At 36.8% G+C, this 21,629-nt stretch overlaps 1 protein-coding gene across 27 annotated transcripts in view; it reads left to right on the forward strand.

Moving 5' to 3' along the window:
• Positions 1-21,629, forward strand: part of IQCH (IQ motif containing H) — a 247,385-nt gene that overhangs the window by 14,798 nt on the left and 210,958 nt on the right. For all 27 annotated transcript variants that reach the window (XR_008513644.1, XR_008513645.1, XR_008513646.2 and 24 more), the window contains one exon: positions 9,830-9,947. Coding sequence is in view for 19 of the 27 variants with exons in the window: in XM_063716191.1 (XP_063572261.1) it covers positions 9,830-9,947 (118 nt within the window). In the remaining 8 variants the exon portion in view is untranslated. The remainder of the gene's footprint in view (positions 1-9,829; positions 9,948-21,629) is intronic.

Consider the following 21,629-nt stretch of genomic DNA (forward strand, 5'->3'; position numbering starts at 1 on the left):
TGAAATGTACAGTAGAGTAGTGTTAACTATAGTCACCCTATTGATCTGTAAAACCTAGGTTTTATTTCTTCTCTCTAACTGTATATTATACCCATTAATCAACCTCTCTTCAACCACCCCTCGTCCCTCTCCTACTTGCCTCTGGTAACCACCAATCTACTCTCTATATTCATGAGATCCGCTTTTTTTTTTTTTTAGCTCCCATATGTGAGAACGTGAGATATATTTGTCTTTCTGTACTTGACTTATTTCACTCAACATAATGACCTCTAGTTCCATCCATGTTGCTGTGAATGACAGGATTCTTTTGTTTTTTATGGTTAAATAATATTCCATTGTGTATATATACCACGTTTTCTTTATCCATTCATCCATTGATGGGCACTTAGGTTGATTCCAAGTTTTGTTTATTGTGTACAATGTTGCAATAAACATGGGAATGGAAATCTCTCTTCAATATACTGATTTCCTTTCTTTTGGATGTATACCCAGTAGTGGGATGGGTGGGTCTTATGGTAGTTCTATTTTTAGTTTTTTGAGGCACCTCCATACTGTTTTCCATAGTGGGTATACTTTGCTGAATTCATTAATCAGTTCTAACAGTTTTTGGTGGTGTCTTTAGGTTTTTCTGAATATGAGATCATGTTGTCTATGAACAAAGCTAATTTGACTTCTTCCGTTCCAATTTGGATGCCTTTATTTCTTTCTCTTGCCTAATTGCTCTGGCCAGGATTTCCAGTATTATATGGAATAAACATTGTGAAGGTGGGCATCCTTGTCTTATTCCAGATCCTAGAGGAAAGGCATCCAGTTTCTCCATGGGTTTGTCATATATGGCATTTATTATTTTCAGGTATGTTCCTTCTATACCCAGTTTGCTGAAGGTTTTTTATCATGAATGGATACTGTGGTTTGTATGGCTCCACCAAGTCTCATGTTGAAAGTTGATCCCCAATGTTAGAGGTGGAACCTGATGGAAGGTGTTTGGATTGTGGGGGTGGATCCCTCATGAATGGATTGGTGCCATTCTCATGGGAGTGAGTGAATTCTACTCTTAGTCTCCATGGGAACTGGTTGAAAAGAGACAGGCACCTCTTCCTCTCTCTTGCTGCTTCTCTCACCATGTGATCTCTATGTACTGGCTCCCCTTACCTTCTACCATGAATGGAAGCAGCCTGAAGTCCTGACCAGAAGCAGATGCTAGCACTGTGTTTCTTTTACAGTCTGCAGAACCATGAGCCAAATAAATCTGTTTTTAAAAAAATTACCCAGCCTCAGGCATTCCTTTATAGCAACACAAACTGAATAAGACAAGGGATGCTGAATTTTATCAGATGCCTTTTAGCATCCATTGAAATGATCATATGGTTTTTTGTTCTTGGTTCTGTTAAAGTGATGTATCACATTGATTGATTTGACTGTGTTAAATCATCGTTGTATCCCTGAGATGAATCTCACTTGAAGTCTCGCTCTGTTGCCCAGGCTGGAGTGCAGTTGTGCAATCTTGGCTCACTGCAACCTCCACCTTCTGGGTTCAAGCAATTCTCCTGCCTCAGCCTCCCAAGTAGCTGGGACTACAGGCGTGCACCACCGTGCCCGGCTAATTTTTTGTATTTTTAGTAGAGACAGGGTTTCACCATGCTGGGCAGGCTGGTCTCGAACTCCTGACGTTGTGATCTGCCCGCCTTGGCCTCCCAAAGTGCTGGGATTACAGGTGTGAGCCACCACGCCCAGCCCATGGTGAATGATCTTTTAAATGTATTGTTGAATTTGGTTTGCTAGGATTTTGTTGAAGATTTTTGCATCTATATTTATGAGTGGTATTGGCCTATAGTTTTCTTTTTTTTGTTGTATCCTCATCTGGTTTTGGTATCAGCATAATGCTGGCCTCATACAATGAGTTTGAAATTTCCTTCTCTTCATTTTTTTTTGAAGAGTTTGAGTAGAATTGGTGTTAGGTATTCTTTAAATAGTTGATAGGTAGAAATCAGCAGTGAAGCCATCAAATCATTGGTTTTTCTTAGATAGGAAACTTTTTATCATGGCTTTGATCTCTTTACTCCTTATTGGTTTGTTGAGGCTTTCTTTTTCTTTATGGTTCAATCTTGGTAGGTTGTAAGTGTCCAGGAATTTGTCTGTTCCTTCTAGATTTTCCAAATTGTTGGGATATAGTTGTTCATAATAGTCTGTAATAATTCTTTGTATTTCTGTGGTCTCAATTGTTATGTCTCCTTTTTTGTTTCTGATTTTATTTATTTGGGTTTTATCTCTTTTTTTCTTAGTCTAGCTAAAGGTTTGTTGATTGTCTTTATCTTTTCAAAAAACCACCTTTTAATTTTGTTGATCTTCTGTATGTTTTTGTCTCAATTTCATTTATTTCTGCTCTAGTCTTTATTATTTTTTACCTTTTATTAATTTGGGGTTTGGTGTGTTCTTGCTTTTCTAATTCCTGGAGGTGCATCATTAGGTTGTTTATTTGAAGTTTTTATACTTTTTAATGTAGGCATTTATTGTTGTAAACTTTCCTCTTAGGACTGCTTTTTCACTGTCCCATAATTTTGGTATGTTGTATTTCCATTTTCATTTGTTTCAAGAAATTTTAATTTCCTTTTTAATTTCTTTATTGACTGTCATTCAGAAGCATATTGTTTAGTTTCCATGTGTTTCTGTAGTTTCCAAGGTTCCTCTTGTTATTGATTTCTAGTTTTATACCATTGTAGTTAGAAAAAAATACTTAATATGGTTTCTACTTTTTAAAATTTGTTGAGATGTGTTTTGTGGCCTAAGATATGATTTCTAAGAATGTTCTCTATTCTGGAGAACGTTCCATGTGCTGATAAAAAAGAATGTGTATTCTATAGCAGTTGGGTGAAATGTCCTATAAATGTCAGTTAGACCTGTCTGGTCTAGTATGTAGTTTAACTTGAAAGTTTTTGCTGATTTTCTGGCTGGATGATCTGTCCCTTACTAAAAGTGGGGTGCTAAAGTGCCTTACTGTTATTGTGTTGCAATCTATCTCTCTCTTTTGGCTCTGTTACAGTGTTTGCCTTATATACTTGGGTGCTCCAATGTTGTGTGCATAGACACTTATACTTGTTCTATCTACTTGCTGAATTGACTCCTTTAACGATATAATGACCTTCTTTGACTCTTTTTACAGTCTTTGACTTGTAGTCCATTTTATCTATGTATAATTACTCCTCTTTTTGAGTTTCCAGTTGCATAGACTATCAACTCCATGTCTTTACTTTCAGTCTGTGTCTTTATAGTTGAGGTGGGTTTCTTGCAGGCAGCATATAGTTGGGTCTTGTTTCTTATATCCATTCAGCCACACTGTGTTTTTAATTGGAGAACTAAATCCATTTACATTCAGTCTTATTATTGCTAAGCAAAGACTATTACCATTTTTGTTGCTTGTTTTCTGGTTGTTTTGTAAATTCTCTCTTCCTTTCTTACTGTCTTTCATTGTGGTTAGATTATTTTTCTCTGGTAGTATGTTTTAATTTATTGCTTTTTTATTTATTTTTAATTAATTTATTTATTTTTTGGAGACAGGGTCTCTCTCTGTCACCCAGGCTGGAGTGCAGTGTCGCAATCTCGGCTCACTGCAACCTCTGCCTCCCAGGTTCAGGCAATTCTCCTGCCTCAGCCTGCTGAGTGGCTGGGATTACAGGTGTCTGCCACCATGCCTGGCTAATTTTTTGTATTTTTAGTAGAGACAGGGTTTCACCATGTTGCTAGGCTGGTCTCAAACTCCTGACCTCAAGTGATTTGCCTGCCTCAGCCTCCCAAAGTGCTGAGATTACAGGCACGAGCCACCATGTCTGGCCTGAGCCACCATGCCCAGCCCACTGCTTTTTATTTCTAATGTATCTGTTATAGTTTTTTGCATTGTGGTTCCCATGAAGCTTATAAAAACATCTTCTAAATATAATAAGTTATTTTAAAGAGATAATGTTATCTTAGATCACTAAAAAAGAATAGAAACAAAGAAAAAACTTTTAAAAAACTCTACACTTTAAGTCCATTCCCCATACATTTTGACTTTTTTTGGTCTCACCTTACATAGTTTTATATTGCCTATCTTTTAACAGGTTGCTGTAGCTATTACTGTTTTTAATAGATTTATTTTATAGGCTTCATACTTGAGTTTGAGTAGGTGTTACACCACAGAGTATTAGTGTATTCTGAGGTTGTTTATGTACTTAATTTTACCAGTGAGTTTTTTTACCTTCCAATGTTTTCTCTTTGCACATTAGTGACTTTTTTCTTTAGCATTTGATGTAACATGGGTCTGGTGGTGGTGAATTCACTCAGCTTTTGTCCGTCTGGGAAAGACTTTATCTTAGCATATTTGAAGGATACCTCTGACTCTTCGAAGGCAGCTTTTTTCTTTCAGCACTTTGAAAATGTTTTCACATTCTCTCTTGGCTTATATCATTTCCATTGAGAAGTCCTTTGCCACATTAATTGGAGCTCCTTTATGTGCTATTTGCTTCTTTTCTCTTGCTGTTTTCAGGATCTTCTCTTTGTCCTTGACCTTCGAGAGTTTGATTAGTATATGTTGGGATGGTCTTATTTGGGTTGAATCTATTTGGTGTTCTCTGCCCTTCCTGTACCTGGATATTTCTATCTTTCTAAAGTTTTCAAAAGTTTCTGTTATTGTTTCTTTAAATAAGCTTTCTACCCCTTACTCTTCTTCAACTCTCTCTTGAACATCAATAATTTTTAGATTTGGTCTTCTGAGGGAATTTTCTATATCTTGTAGGTGATCTTCATTCCTTTTTATATTTTTCCTCTCTGACTGTGTGTTATCAAATAGCCTGTCCTGAAGCTCACTGATTCTTTCTTCTGCTATATCCATTCTGCTGTTGAGAGCCTCTAGTGAATTTTTTATTTTAGCAAATGTATTTCAACATTTCTGTTTGGTTTTATTTTTATTATTTCAATCTCTTTGTTAAATTTCTTTGATAAATTTCTTAATTGATTTTCTGTGTTATCTTGATGATCACTGAGTTTCCTTATAATTGCTATTTTGTTCTTGGTCAGAGAGCTCGCATATCAACATCTCACTAAGGTCAGTCACTGGTTCCTTGCTTTGTTCATTTTGGGGAAGTCATGGTTCCTTGTTTGCTGTTGATGTGGCTGTATGTCTGTTTCTTTGCATTAAAGGATTAGTTATTTATTCCAGTCTTCTCTCTCTGGCTTGTTTTGGTTTTTAATGGATATGTTTGCTTTTTTCTTTGTGATTTTTGATTATCTTTTTTCCCCCACTAGGTTGCTGTCTCCTTTTTGGCACTAGATGGCACCTTAAGCCCGGATTTGCCTCGAATCTAATAAAGGATCAGAGTGCTGCCTGTCCCAAATGGAAGAGGTCCCAAAGGGGATATTCTGGCAATGTGGGTCAGCTGGCCAAGGGTTTGTGCCAAGGGGACCTGTGGAACATACTTTCTATAGCATGGTACTGCCACTCTGATTTGGTGTCTCCTTTGGCCTAGTTACAGAGCAAAATATCTAGGGTTGGGATGATTGTCTCACCTCCCCACTTTGTCTCTGGCTGTCCTCAGGGATATTTGTCCCTTCAAGTACTCCTGATACTTCCCATGGGTTGAGGTAGGGACAGGTCTTTTGTCAGGAACCCAAGGTGATAGGGAAGCTGGTTGTCAACCTTGATCTCATTTTTTCTAGTGAAGAAACCATGAGTTGGGGGAAATATTTTCACATGCTTGGTGCAAGGCAGATTGTGGAGAGGGGAGTCACGGATATGGAAATCTGATTTCCTTTCCATCTGCTTGGAGTTTTTTCACTTCTCCATGACCTGGGAACTGTCTCATCCTCATCTTTGGGTTCTGGGTTATTGCTGATAATAATCTCAGTAATGTATATTTGCTTTTAGTTTTCTGTTGTGGGAGCATGAAGCCAGCTTGCTTCTATGCTGCCATTTTGGAACTGGAAGACAGCATGAAGTTCTTAAAAGCAATTTTTCAACATATATGAAAAAATTTAAATTATTATTTTTGGTCAAATGTGGTGGCTCATGCCTGTAATCTCAGTACTTTGGGAGGCTGAGGTGGGAGGCTCACTTGAATCCAGGTGTTTGAGACCAACCTGGGCAACATAATGAAACCCCATCTCTACAAAAAAAATTTTTTAATTTGCTGAGTGTGGTGGTATGTGCCTGTAGTCCCAGCTACTCTGGAGGCTGAGGCAGGAGAATCACCTGAGCCTAGGATATTGAGGCTGCAGTGAGCCGTGATTGTGCCACTGCACTCCAGCTTAAGTGACAGATTTGTTTCATATAAATAAATGAAATATTGTTTCAAATAAATAAATATGTTTAAATTTAGTAATTGTAGCTCTAAGAATTATCTTAGGAAATAAGGAGAGATATACATTAATGTCTGTATAAGTATGATCATTTTAGCATTGTATTTAATAGCAATAACTTTGGATATACCCTAAGTATCAACAGTAAAAGAATGATTAAATTCATTTTAACACATCTATATGTATGTTATATAGCTATTAAAACTGATATTGAAGAAATTTTACTGACATGGAAAATTTCTCAAGCATATGCTTAGGGAGAAAAAAGCAGGGCACAAAATTATATCTCAATTCAATTATCAGTATCTAAATTCACTTCTAAACACACCATCCACGGAAGTAAAAGGATTTAAGAAATACACCAAGATACTTTCACTTCTGGGAAGGTGGTGACATACTGTCTTTTATGCCTCCTGCTAAGTACAACTAAAAACTTTGGACATTATATTTAAAACAAACTTTAAAAGACTCTGAAAGATGGAGAGAAGAAGGCAGACCAGCTGAGGGCCTTGAGAGACAAGGAACAGCATGGTGGTGAGTTTCCTGGGTTTTGTTTTTGCCTCATATATCCCATAGCAAACATGTATAATTTTCCTTCCCTCCAAAGAATTTCCTTTAACAGTTCTTGCAAGACAGATCTCAGGCAACAAATTGTCTTAGTTGTTATTTGTCTCAAAACATCTTTATTTCCCCTTCACTTTTGAAGGATAATTTTTGCAGGTTAGTGGGTTTTTGCTTTCCACATTTTAAGTATTTCAATTCATTCTCTTCTTACTTGCATAGTTTCTGAAAAAAAAAGTTCAATATAATTATTATCAATAGGTAAGGTGATTTTTTTTCTCCCTGGCTTCTTGCAAGATTTTCTCTGTCTTTTGTTTTTCATAGTTTAAATATGATATGTATAGGTGTAGGGTTTTGTTTTGTTTTGTTGTTTTGCATTTATTCTGGTCAGTGTTCTCTGAAATTCCTGAATCTGTAGTTTGGTGTCTGTCATTAATTTTGGGAAATTCTCAGCCATTATTACTCAAATATTTCTTTGGTTCCTTTGTCCCTTCATTTTCTTGTATTCCTATAATAAGTATGTCACACTGTTTATAACTGAATATTCTGTACTGTTTTGTTCATTCTTTTTTCATCTTTGCGTTTCACTTTGAGGTGTTTATATTGACATTTCTTCAAGATCACTGATTTTGTTTCATTGGCCATATTCAATATATTGATAAGCCTATCAAAGACATTCTTCACTTCTTAAAACAATGCTTTTTATTTCTAGCATTTTCTCTTGATTCTTTCTTAAAGTTTAAATCTCTCTGCTTATGTTACCCATCTTGTCTTGCATGTTGTCCACTTTTTTCATTAGTGCCCTTAGCCTATTAATCAGAGTTATTTTAAATTTCTGGTCTGATAATTCCGACGTCTCTGGCATAGCTGAATCTGGTTCTGATATTTGCTTTGTCTCTTCAGACTGTTTTTTTTCTTGCCTTTTAGCGTGCCTCATCATTTTTTATCGAAGCCTAGGTACCATCATTACATCATTGGGTAATAGCATTTAAGATAAATAGGCCTTCAATGTGAGGGTTTATGTTTATCTGACTAGGAGTTACACTGTGTTTACTGTTTGCTATTAATGTTGGCGTCTGAGAGTTTCCTCCAGTATCTTTTTTTTTTTTTAGACGGAGTCTCGCTTTGTTGCCCAGGCTGGAGTGCAGTGGCGCGATCTCGGCTCACTGCAAGCTCCGCTTTCTGGGTTCACGCCACTCTCCTGCTTCAGCCTCCCGAGTAGCTGGGACTACAGGCGCATGCCACCACGCCCAGCTAATTTTTTCTATTTTTAGTAGAGATGGGGTTTCACCGTGTTAGCCAGGATGGTCTCGATCTCCTGACCTCATGATCCACCCACCTCAGCCTCCCAAAGTGCTGGGATTACAGGCGTGAGCCACTGCGCCTGGCCCAGTATCTTTGTTTTTATCACCCCTTTTGTCTCTTGTTTTGTCTTTGGGTTTCCCTAGAAACCCTTTCTTAAAAAGAGTCTGAGCTTTGCAGTCTTTCATCTATAATCTTCTGTTATTCAGGAGCTCTGTAAATGTGGTGGTAAGGTGTGTGTAGAAGGAAGCATTCTATACTCTATAATTAGGTGTCAGTCTTTTGGTGAGTCTTTGCCCTGGGCTGTTACCTTGACAAGTTTTTCTCAGCATTTCCTCCCCTTAAGTGAGATAGGAAGGTTAGAGTGGGCTGAAGTTGTCTAATTGCCCTTCTCCAGCTCAGATAAGGCTTTGGTAAGACATTTTCTTGAGAGCTTGCCTTCATTACAGAGAACGGAACGAAGAACAGAACTCTCTGGGAATATTCCAAAATAGCTATTTCCTTCTCCTCCTTCTGGAAGCAGAAGCGGATTCTCTGATCTTCACAGTGAGAACATGTAGGGGCTCTTGGAGGCAAAACTCACAAAAGTGTGGGACCCTCTAAGATTCTCCTCCCTGCCCCCAAGAATTTTTAACTCTCAAGCTAGTCCACACTGAACCTCGAGAAATTTGTCAATTAGAGCTTGAGCATTCTTGTCAGTGCAGGTTCCAACAGCTGACTTCTGCTCTCAAACTTCTGCTCCCTGCAAGCTGTGATGCTTTATAATACTCCTCTCTCCAGTTTTCAGGACAGCAGTTTATCCTGTGATCTCAATTCTCTGATAGATATAAGAAGAATTGTTTTCATTTAGCTTTTTTCTTGTTGTGAGAATAGGAATGACAACTTCCAAGCTCATTACATGTTGGAGTGAAACTAGAACTCTGTAAGTTGCTTTTTAATGATAATTTTGCAAAAGTGGGTATCACAATAGAATCAAGTTATTGAGTTGTATTGAGTTATTGGTGGGTGAGTTTTGTTAGTCTTAATTATATTGATAATCTTAAAGATCTTGAACTTGCTTTCAAATAAACAATTTTAAGACATAACATTGCACACAAATACTCATTCTTACAATTTTATTTTTTTTTACATTGCTCTCCCATGGAACTATCCACTGCTTAATAAGGAAAATGTTTAACCACCTTTGATATTTAAATCTTTACAACTATATAAAATAGCAGAAATTTCAAGAATATAAGTATTAACCACTTGGGGACCATCATTTTGTATATATTTAACATTGGTTATACTGTAATTTGATTTTATTAAACAAAATACAACATTATGTATTTTCTTTTACCAAGAATGTTTTATAGTGCAATAATTCTGTTAGTTGTTAATCATATAAACTCAGCCAGAAATAGAGCTTTTTATTCATGCTATAATGGTCTTTATCAGACTTGGAAATTCTTATGCTTAATAAAACAACTGCAGTTTTACAGTGGCAAAAATGATAAAGATTGGTTTAATTTATTGTAATTACCAATAGAATATTTCCTATAAAATATAAGCTTAATTAGGAAGCGTTGTTTTAAAATTATAATCTGAGAAGCTTTTAAAATAGCAAATTTAATTTTAAATTTCATTTCTTTTTACTTAGGTTACTTCCGACTGTAATTGATCAGAAATCATTTATTTTCCCTCAGGAATCTGAGGGTACACTTTGGCAACCCCAAAGACAGCTCCGTTCATCTCTGCCTGTCTTTCCAAGAGCAAAGGTAGGTATAGAGAAATTCATAGAGACAGAAAGTAGTTTAGTGATTGCCAGGGGCTGGGAGCAGCAGAGACTAGGAGTGACTTTTAATGGGTATGAAGTTTCTTTGGGGGACAATGAACATGTTCTAGAATTATATAGTGGTGATGATTGCACTACTCTGTGAATATAGTAAACATCATTGAATTATATACTTTAAAAATGTGAATTTTGGCTGGGTGCAGTGGCTCATGCCTGTAATCCCAGCACTTTGGGAGGCCGAGGCGGGTGGATCACAAGGTCAGGAGATCAAGACCATCCTGGCTAACATGGTAAAACCCCGTCTCTACTAAAAATACAAAAAATTAGCCGGGCGTGGTGGTGGGCGCCTGTAGTCCCAGCTACTCGGGAGGCTGAGGCAGGAGAATGGCGTGAACCCGGGAGGCGGAGCTTGCAGTGAGCCGAGATTGCGCCACTGCACTCCAGCCGGGGCGACAGAGTGAGACTCCATCTAAAAAAAAAGTAAAAACTTTTTAAAAGAATAAAGTAAGAAATTTGCTTTGTGTTCTGAGTTAGAAAACATAATGAATGTATAGGTCTGTTTCTAGAATTTCATTTTATAATTGTTTCAGATATGTTCATGGCATAGTCAATTTCTACAACAAAAGAGCTTTCTTCAGAAAAAAATAAATCAAGACGTAATACCTTCACATTTTTTAACAGAGCCAGGTGGCAAGGAATAGAGCTCAATAAGTTTCTGACTTTGCCTCCATTGAGTGTTCTCTCAATTTTGTATCTGTTTTGTCACTGTCTTAGTTCAGGCTGCTGTAACAGAATACCAGAAACTGGGTGGCTTAAACAACAGAATTCTATTTCTTACAGCTCTAGAGGCTGGAATTCAAAGGTCAAGGTGCCGGCAGATCCGGTGTCTGGTGAGGTCTTTCTTCCTAGTTTGCAGACAGCTTTCTTCATTTGTTTCTTCACATGGCAGAGAGAGAGAGAGAGAGAAAACCAGCAAGCTCTTGTGTGTCTTTTTATAAGGACATTGATCTCATTCATTAGGGCTCTACCCTCATGAGCTAATTATCTCCCAAAAACTTCACCTGCTAATACCATTACATTGGGTTAGGATTTCAACATATGGGTTTTGGTGGGTGGGCGGAGGCAGGGCACAGACATTCAGTCCATAGCATGCCCTGACTTAAAAGTAATACTAGCTCACCTCTTTTGGGTAGCAGGAACTGTTATCAGTACTTTGAAAATACTAACTTGTTTGAACTTCAGAACAATCCTAGAAGGAGGTGTTATTATTATTATTATTATTATTAAGATGGAGTTTCACTCTTGTTGCCCAGGCTGGAGTGCAATGGCACAATCTTGACTCACTGCAGCCTCTGCCCCTCAGGTTCAATCAATTCTTTGCCTCAGCCTCCCAAGTAGCTGGGATTACAGGCATCCACCACCACGCCTGGCTAATTTTTATATTTTTAGTAGAGATGGGGTTTCACCATCTTGGCTGGGCTGGTCTTGAACTCCCGACCTCTTGATCCACCCGCCTCGGCCTCCCAAAGTGCTGGGATTACAGGCATGAGCCACCACGCATGGCCAGTTGTATGACTTTTTAAATGTCTATCTTCCCACTAGATTATAAGCTTAATGAGGGCAGTAACTGTATTAGTTTGTTCATTGCTATATTATGCCTAGGGTGTGGGCCATAGGCTCTTGACCTCCTAAAAGTTTGCTCAAAATCACTAACATGAGACAGATTGATTAATAGGAGAAAAGGCATACAAGTTTATTTAACATGTATACACAGGAGCCTTCAGTATGAAGACCCAACATCCCAGTAAGTTACAGAAGCTTATATATCATCTTGAGGTTACAGAAAGAACAGGGGTCAGGGCATGGCCAAAACCAGGTTATGTTTATAAATCAGGTTCAGTGGCAAAACAGGTTATAAGAGGGAGAAAGGAAGAGGCTTGGCTAGCAAAGATGGCCTTGTGTGTACATGCAGCCTCCTTCAGAGAGAATAGATGGCAAATGTTTCTTTTCAGTCGTTTAAAGGTATCAGACTCAATCTCTCCCAGATCCAGGAAATGACTGGAAAGGGGAGGCCTTGGCAGCATTGATGGAGATTCTCTACAGAAGCAAAATTTCCCCACAAAAGACAGCTTTGCAAGACCACTTCTGTTTGCTGGCCCTGTGGCAACTATTTCAAAATATGTCAAAGATACATATTTTGGGGTAAAATATTTTTATTTCCTTCACAGAAGATTCTGCATAAATGTTTGTTGAATGGTTAAATGAAACCACCATAGTGATCTCTAAGAGTGTGCTCATCTCCATGTAAAATATCAGTTCAGGCTCCTGTGAACTCCCAAAGCAGCCCTCTCCTATCTCTGTCCTTGCACTTGTTACATTGGGTCTGTCAGCCACTCTGAGGAGTGCTTACTGTGTGCCCAGGATTATTAGAGGCACACTGGGCTGAATAAGACAGATCAGATCCCTGACATCAGAGAGCTTATATTCTAGTGGGGAAAGACAGACCATCAATAGGATAATACCAGATAATGATAAAAGCTCTGATAAAAATAAAACAGAATGCTGTGATAAAGGGAGCTTAAACTTCTCATCTTCCTTACTGTTAAATCACTTCTTCAGTCATTTTTTTGCCTGTTTGCTAAGAATCTCAGGAGGTCCATAGTTGGTCCCCCAGACCAGAGATTAGATGGAGGTCTCTGATTTATAAGAACAATGAAATAAAATACATGAAATTAGGCTATTTTAGAATGTATAATTGCTATTATTGTTCTGGGGGGGAAAAAAAAAAACAACTATGGCCAGAAGTTTACTTGCCCCAAAGAGCTCTGAATCCTGGCTAATATTCATGAAGATGCACTGTTCTTTTAAATGCTATGAGGATGGGTGACCTTCACTTAAAAAGCGGCATGGACTATTTCCTAACCTGACTTTGCCTCCAGAGCCTGGATTACTATTGTTGTTGTATATCTAATATTTAATATCTGTGACATCTGCTTAAAAATGCATATCCTCTGACACAAAAGATAGCCCTAATTTTGCACTGTAAAGTCAAAGACAAACAATGCTGTCTTACCAGCTGTTACACATGCCTACTACACCAACGTAAAAGCTTATATTATTAAGTAGTTATGAAATCCAACTGGGATATTACTACCTTTAATTGCCCACTTCCAACCTTTTAAACCAGGTAAACCGCAGTCACTTCTTTAAGCTGTCTCTCCCCAAAAGTGGATAGCTGTTTTTGAAATTCACACCAAAAAGCTTAAATGACAGTTAGGAGTTGCTCAATTGTAATTAAGAATCGTAATTTAGAATTGTTTATTAAGCCTCTTTTAATTTGAAAAAGCATACTCAGAAACATTTACAATTTAAAAAAGAAAGGTTACACTAATCTTTCACTTTCTGAGGTTTTCTCTTGAAAAAAATAGAACCAGTGATGAAATATCAGTAAGTAGTATTGGAATATAAAGTCTAATTTTCAGAATTTGCTGATAACTGGCGAAATCAATATGACTCCATTTTTGCTTATTAAAATACTAATTTTTATTTTTTTCCTCCAAATTTATCAGTAATACATGCTTGTTGTTGTGACAAACATAATATGAAGATGTAAAGGCAAAGCCAGTTGTTTAACCCCCACCCTCTACCAAACTACCCAATCCCATGAGGCAACCAGTGTTAACAGTGGGTTGTATTTGTCCACTCATTCCCCTTTGTAATAATGTATATACAGTACAAGTACATATGCAGATATGTAGGGTTTGAGTTGGTTATGAATTTTTTTGCTTTTACTGAAACATAACATTTTGGGTCATGCAAATAAAAACCATTTTTGTTCACAAACGCTATATATGAAGTTATGTTCACACAATTATTCACATAAAATATATGCTATTTTATCTTTATAAAATGGGATAAAAATGTAACATGGTGTGATATTTCTGAGTTTTTTTTTTCTATTGACTATCCATGACAACAAAAGAGGGAAAGTGGGACTATGTACGTTCTGGGGTTGAGTCTAAAGAGTCCAAAGTAAGTGGGAAATATCTTTGATAGCTCATGCTTTGGCATATAAATTATAGCAATTTTTCACTCCATTTCATTATATATCCATTTTTGTTTCAATATAAAAGTAATGGATTTTACTTCAAAATATTTAGATAAAACTCATGCCCCAAATAATATATCTCTTGTTTATTATGTTCCTATCATACTACCACATACTCCCAGTAGTGCCCCGATTTGAGATGTAGAGGATTGTACAGCATCAGTTTATTCACTTACCAAACACTTTCAAATTTTTATTTATTTCATTTATTTTATTTTTTATTTTTGTGAGTACATAGTGGGTGTACATATGTATGGGGTACATGAGCTATTCTGGTATAGGCATGCAATGCACGATAATCACATCAGGGTAAATGGGGTAGCCATCACCTCAAGCTTGCATTTATCCTTTGTGTTACAAACAATCCAGTTATACTCTTTAGTTATTTTTAATGTACAGTAAATTATTACTGACTATAGTTGCTCTGTTTTACTATCAAATACTAGTTCTTATTCATTATTTCTATTTTTTGTACCCATTAACCATCCCCACTTCCCCACTAACCCACACTACCCTCCCAGACTCTAGTAACTATCTTTCTACTTTCCATCTTCATGAGTTCAACTATTTTAATTTTTAGCTCCCACAAATAAATAAAAACACGTGAATCCTGTCCTTGTTTGCCTGGCTTATTTCATTTAACATAATGAAGTCCAGTTCCATCCCTGTTGTAGTAAATGACAAGATCTCAGTCTTTTTTGTGGCTGAATAGTACTTCACTGTGTATGTGTACCACTTTTTCTTTATCCATTCATCTGGGTTTTTTGTTTGCTTGTTTGTTTTTAACTTTTAAGTTCAGGGGTACGTGTGCAGATTTGTTACATAGGTAAACTTGTGTCATGGGGATTTGTTGTGCAGATTATTTCGTCACCCAGGTATTAAGCCTAGTACCCATTAGTTATTTTTTCTGATCCTCTCCCTTCTTCCACCCTCCTCCCTCCAATAGGACCCAGTGTGTGTTGTTCCTCTCTATGTGTCCATGTGTTCTTATCACTTAGCTCCCACTTATAAATGAGAACATGTGGTATTTTCTGTTCCTGCATTAGCTTGCTAAAGATAATGGCCTCCAGCTCCATCCATGTCCCTGCAAAATACATGGTCTGATTTCTTTTTATGGCTGCATAGTATTCCATGGTGTATATCTACCACATTTTCTTTATCCAGTCTATTATTGATGGATATTTGGGTTGATTCCATGTCTTTGCTACTGTGAATAGTGCTACAGTGAACATACGTGTGCATGTATCTTTGTAATAGAATGATTTATATTCCTTTGGGCATATACCCAGTAGTGGGATTGCTGGGTCAAATGCTATTTCTGGTTCTAGATCTTTGAGGAATTGCCACACTGTCTTCCACAATGGTTGAACTATTTTACATTCCCACCAACAGTGTAAAAGCGTTCCTATTTCTCTGCAACCTCGCCAGCATCTGTTGTTTCTTCAGTTTTAAATAATCACCATTCTGACTGGTGTGAGATGGTATCTCATTGTGGTTTTGATTTGCATTTCTCTAATAATCAGTGATGTTGACCTTTTTTTCACATGATCATTGGCCGCATGTATGTTGTCTTTTGAAAAGTATCCATTCATGTCCTTTGCCCACTTTTTACTGTTTTTTTTTTCTCGGAAATTTAAGTTCCTTACAGATGCATCCTTTGTCGGTTACATAGTTTTCAAAAATTTTCTCCCATTCTGTAGGTTGTCTGTTTATTTTGTTGATAGTGTCTTTTGCTGCTCTGGAGCTCTTTAGTTTAATTAGATCCCATTTGTCAATTTTTGTTGATAAAAATTTTGTTGCAGTTGCTTTTGGCATCTTTGTCATGAAATCTGTGCCCATGCTTATGTCCTGAGTGGTATTGCCTAGGTTTTCTTCTAGGGTTTTTATAGTTTGGGGTTTTACATTTAAGTCTTTAATCCATCTTGAGTTAATGTTTGTGTGTGGTGTAAAGAAGGGGTCCAGTTTCAATCTTCTGCATATGGCTAACCAGTTATCCCAGCATCATTTATTGAATAGGGAATACTTTCCCTATTGCTTTTTTTTGTCAGGTTTGTCAAAGATCAGAGAGTTGTAGGTGTGCAGTCTTATTTCTGGGTTCTCTATTCTGTTCTGTTGGTCTACCAGTACCATGCTGTTTTGGTTACTATAGCTTTGTAGTATAATTTGAAATCAGGTAATGTGATTCTTCCAGTTTTATCTTCTTTGCTTAGGATAGCTTTGGCTATTCTGGCTCTTTCGTGGCTCCGTATAAATTTTAAGGTTGTTTTTTCTAATTTTATGAAGAATGTCATTGGTACTTTGATAGGGATTGCATTGAATCTGTAGATTGCTTTGGGTACTATGGATATTTTGACAATATTGATTCTTCCAATCCATGAACATGGAATATCTTTCCCTTTTTTGATATCCTTTTCAATTTCTTCCATTAATGTTTTGTAGTATTCATTGTAGAGATTTTTCACATCTTTTGTTAATTCCTGGATATTTAATTTTACTTGTAGCTGTTGTAAATGGGATTACTGTCTTGATTTCTTTTTCACATTGTTTGCTTTTGGCTTATAGAAATGCTACTGATGTTTGTATGCTTATTTTGAATCCTCCAACTTTACTGAACATGTTTATTAGTTCTAATAGTTTTTTGGTGGAGTCTTTAGGTTTTTCCAAATATAAGATCATATCATCTGCAAACAAAGATAATTTGACTTCTTCCTTTCCAATTTGGATGCCCTTTATTTCTTTCTCTTTTCTGATTGCTCTAGCCAGGACTTCCCATTCTGTGTTGAATAACAGTGGTGAAAGTGGACATCCTTGTTGTGTTCCCAAACTTAGGAGAAATGCTTTCAGTTTTTCCTGATTCAGTATGATACTAGCTGTGGGTCTGTCATATATGGCATTTATTTATTTATTTATTTATTTATTTATTTATTTATTGAGATGGAGTCTCGTTCTGTGGCCCAGGCTGGAGTGCAGTGGTGCAGTTCGGGCTCACTGTCACCTCTGCTTCCCAGGTTTAAGCGATTCTCCTGCCTCAGCCTCCAAGTATCTGGGATTACAGGTGCAGGCCACCACACCCGGCTAATTTTTTTTTTGTATTTTTAGTAGAGACAGGGTTTCACCATGTTGGTCAGGCTGGTCTCAAACTCCTGACCTCAAATGATCCACCCACCTTGGCCTCCCAAAGTGCTGGGATTACAGGTGTGAGCCACCACGCCTGGCCTATATGTGGCTTTTATTATGTTGAAATATGTTCCTTCTATACCCACTTTCCTGAAGGTTTTTCTTGTGAAGGGTTGTTGAATTTTATCAAATACTTTTTCAGCACCAATTGAAATAATCATATGATTTTGTCCTCTATTCTGTTGATATGATGTATCACATTGATTGATTTGCATATGTTGAACCCTCCTTCCATTTCTGGGATAACACTGGTCATGATGAATTATCTTCTTAATGTGTTGTTGAATTCAATTTGCTAATTTTTTTGAGATTTTTGCATCAATATTCATCAGGGATATTGGCCCATAGTTTTTTCTCTTTTTAATGTGTTTGGTCTGGCTTTGGTATCAGGGTAATACTGGCCTTGTAGAATTAGTTTGGAAGTGTTTCCTCTTCTTCTGTTTATTGGAATAGTTTGAGTAGGATTGGTATTAGTTCTTTTTTAAATATTTGGTAGAATTCAACAGTGAGGTCATCAGGTACTGGGCTTTTCTTTGCTGGAAGATGTTTTATTATGGCTTCAGTCTTGCTACTTGTTATTGGTTTGTTCAGATTTTGGATTTCTTCATGGTTTAGACATAGTAGGGTGTATATGTCTAGGAATTTATACATTTCTTCTAGATTTTCCAATTTATTGGCATAGAATTCCTCATAGTAGCCACTAATGATCTTTTGAATTTCTGCAGTATTGATTGTATTATCTCCTTTGTCATCTCTGATTTTATTTATTTGGGTCTTCTTTTTTTCTTAGTCTGGTTAAAGGTTTATCAATTTGTTTATCTTTTCAGAACAATTTTTGTTTCGTTGATCTTCTGTACTTTATTTCATTTATTTCTGCTCTGATCCTTATTATTTCTTTTCTTCTGCTAATTTTGGGTTTGGTTTTCTCTTGATTTTCTAGTTCTTTAAGATGCATTGTTAGGTTATTTATTTGAAGTTTTCCTTTTTTTGGATGTAGTTGCTTATAGCTAGCTATAAACTTCTCTCTTAGCATTGCCTTCACTATATCCCACAGGTTTTGGTATGTTGTTGTGTTTCTATTATCTTTTGTTTCAAGAAATTTTTCAGTTTTCTTCATTTCTTCATTGACCCACTGGTCATTCAGGAGCATATTGTTTACTTTCCATGTATTTATGTAGTTTCCAAAATTATTTTTGTTATTGATCTCTAGTTTTATTCCATTGTGGTCAGAGAAAAAGCTTGATGTTATTTCAATTTATTTTGAATGTTTTAAGACCTCTTTTGTGACCTAACGTTTGGTCTGTCCTTGAGAATGATCCATGTGCTGATCTGCACATAGAGCCTTCTGCAGCCGTGGGATGAAATGTTCTGTAAATATCTATTAAGTCCATTTGATCTGTAGTTCAGATCAAGTCTGATGTTCCTTTGCTGATTTTTCTGTCTGGAAGATCTGTTTAATGCCGAAAGTGGGGTGTTGAAGTCTCCAGCTCTTACTGTATTTGGGTCTGTCTTTCTCTTTAGCTCTAATAATATTTGCTTTATATATTTTGATGATCCAGTATTGGGTGCATATATATATTTATTTGCAATTGTTACATCTTTTTGCTGAATTGACCCATTTATCATTATATAGTGACATTTGTCTCTTCTTATAGTTTTTGTCTTGAAAGCTGTTTTGTCTGGTATAGCTACTCCTGCTCTTTTTTGGTTTCCATTTACATGGAATATCTTCTTCCATTCTTTTATTTTTAGTATATGTGTGTCTTTATAGGTAAAATGCATTTCTTGTAGGCAACATATCATTGGGTCTTGTTTTTGTATCCATTCAGCCACTCTGTGTCTTTTGATTGGAGAGTTTAGTCCATTTACATTCAAAGTTATTATTGATAACTACGTTAGGTACTCTTCTAAGCACTGGAGGACTTGTCTTTGAGAATATGTTGAGGGAGATAGACAAATAAACATCATCTGAGACAGAAAGAAGCACTGTGGGCTACAGAATCAAAGAGAAAGGGTGGGCTTATGCAAACTTGGTCAGGGATGGGAGAGGCTTTACAAAGGCAATGATGCCTGGGCTGAGTCTCAGCCAGCTAAGATGAGAGAGGAGAGGTGCTCACGGTGGAGGAAATATGCAAATACATGGCCATAAACAAGAGCATGCCTTATCTGGGGGGAGCCCAATGTGTTCCTCATTGTTAAAATGTAGACAGTATTGTTTGAGGACAGTCAAGAGATGAGGTTGAAGAAGAGATAAGGGAGGGCTAGATAATGATGCAGCTTGCTAAGATTATATAATGTGAAAGAGTTTGAATTTACATTAGTGACAAAGAGAACTATTTATAATTTTTAAATAGTGAATTAGAGAATGACATGATCATAATAGTGATTTGAAAAGATTGTTTTGTCAGCAGTATGGAAAAAGAGACTGGAGTAGGAGGTAGACTCTGGGAACTTCATCAACCAATTTGTGGTAATCCAGGTAAGAGATGATGAAGGTCTGAATTATTGCAGTGATCATGGGCCTAAAGAAAAAAAGACCGTGATTAGTGGTAGAACTAACACAAGTTGATGATGGGGGATTAAAAAGAGAATGAGAGAGTGAGTGATAACCCACAAGTATCAAGCTTGGAGACTGGGTGCTAGTTACACCATTCACTGAGATGGGAGACATAGGAGAAGGAGCAGATATGTTGAGGTGATGATTGGAGTAGGCAAATAAGATTAATTCAGTTTCATACAGTGTTGAATCTTAGATGCTTGTGGACCCTTCCAAGAGGAAATGCCTAACAGGCAGCTGAATGTACCTACACATAGTACGGAGGTCAGAAGAAATATCTGAGAATAAGCTATAGATTTGCTCTTATCAACATTTAGGGGTGGTACAAGTCAGAGAAGATGGGATCTCTCAAAGAGAACATCAAGTGAAAATGATGAGTAATGTAGTTGAAATTTCCATATCACAAATCAGTAAGAGATTTTCAGGTTTAAAAACATAATTTTTAAAACCAAACAATATATATTACACAAACTTTCATGTAACAAAGTTTGAGTCGAAGTCTTTGTATTCACTGTCTAAAGATTCTTCCAAATCACTTTTGGCCATTTGACATCACGTGCAGCATCATGATGACAGACTGTTTAACAACTCTGACTTGTGAAGTTGAATCTTTTGTCTTCTTTCAACTGGTAATATAATTCTAGGGCATAATGAAAAATAATAGGGTTTCTTTTCATTGTCTTATTTGGTCCAAGTCATAATTTCATATTTTCCTTAACTTAATTCCCAGCCCTGAAAGTTAAACACCTTCTCCTGAAAATCAGTGGAAGGCTTCTGTCAGAGCTTTTCAATACCTGAATGATTATATAAACTGGTGACACCAGCTGTCCGTAGCTTTGAAAATCCTAGAGTCTATTCCATGAGATTTACTATGCTGGTTTATGTCATAATTTCTGCATCTGTAATAACTTTTTTATTTTAATGCTACATCAAAATGTAATCTTTTAAAAAGTGTTTTAAGCAAAAATCTCTGCTTAAATTTTAAGCACCTCTGGTACTTCTAGGACACAAAATTCAATTGTGGTGATGATGTTATGAACATATTATTCATGGCTAGTCTGAGTTGCACAATTGCATCACAGCTTACTCCTGTGGGTAGTGACTGGCAAGATTCTTTTGACATCACATGTAAGAAAGGCTGATTTCAGAAATGTTAAAACTTGAAAACATTTTTTTGAATAGAAGAAATACAGCACATATCATACAAGGCTTTACCCTTAACCTAATAATTTCAGTGTTGAAAGAATTCTTGGAGATTTTATTTTGTAATTTTGAAGGCAATTAAATTGTGAAGGCAGTTTGTGAGACAGTTAAGATTACTCAACAAACTTTGAGTGTCAAATTTGTGCCATTCACTGTGCCCAGCTCTGGAATGCAGAGATATATAATACAGCGTGATCCCTTTCCATGTGGAATTTAATATAGTGGCCTTCCTTGGGAGCCTTGGGAAATGCAGAAAGACTTCTGGGGTTGTTACAATGTTTTTGGAGCACTGCTGGCCTTTAGTGGGCCAGGAACACTAAACTTTCTCTAGTCCATAGGATTTTCTGCACAAGAAGAGCTATATCTCTCGCAGTGTTCATAGAATCCACTCTGGAAAACACTGCAGAAGACAGAAACACAATCATTATTCATGCAAGTCCAACCACTAGGGAAGGGACATACTATCACTGTGTTGTAACTGTCTCATTCTAGACAATACCTATTGTTCAGCTTGGATACCTACCTTGTTTACCAGATGTAACTCAGGATAATTTTTGGCAAAAGCAAAAAGGTGAAGCCATTCCAAAGAATGTGATGTAGGCAGTCTAAAAGACGAATTC

This window comes from Pongo abelii, chromosome 16 (genome assembly GCF_028885655.2).
Source record: "Pongo abelii isolate AG06213 chromosome 16, NHGRI_mPonAbe1-v2.0_pri, whole genome shotgun sequence".
Taxonomy (NCBI): Eukaryota; Metazoa; Chordata; class Mammalia; order Primates; family Hominidae; genus Pongo; species Pongo abelii.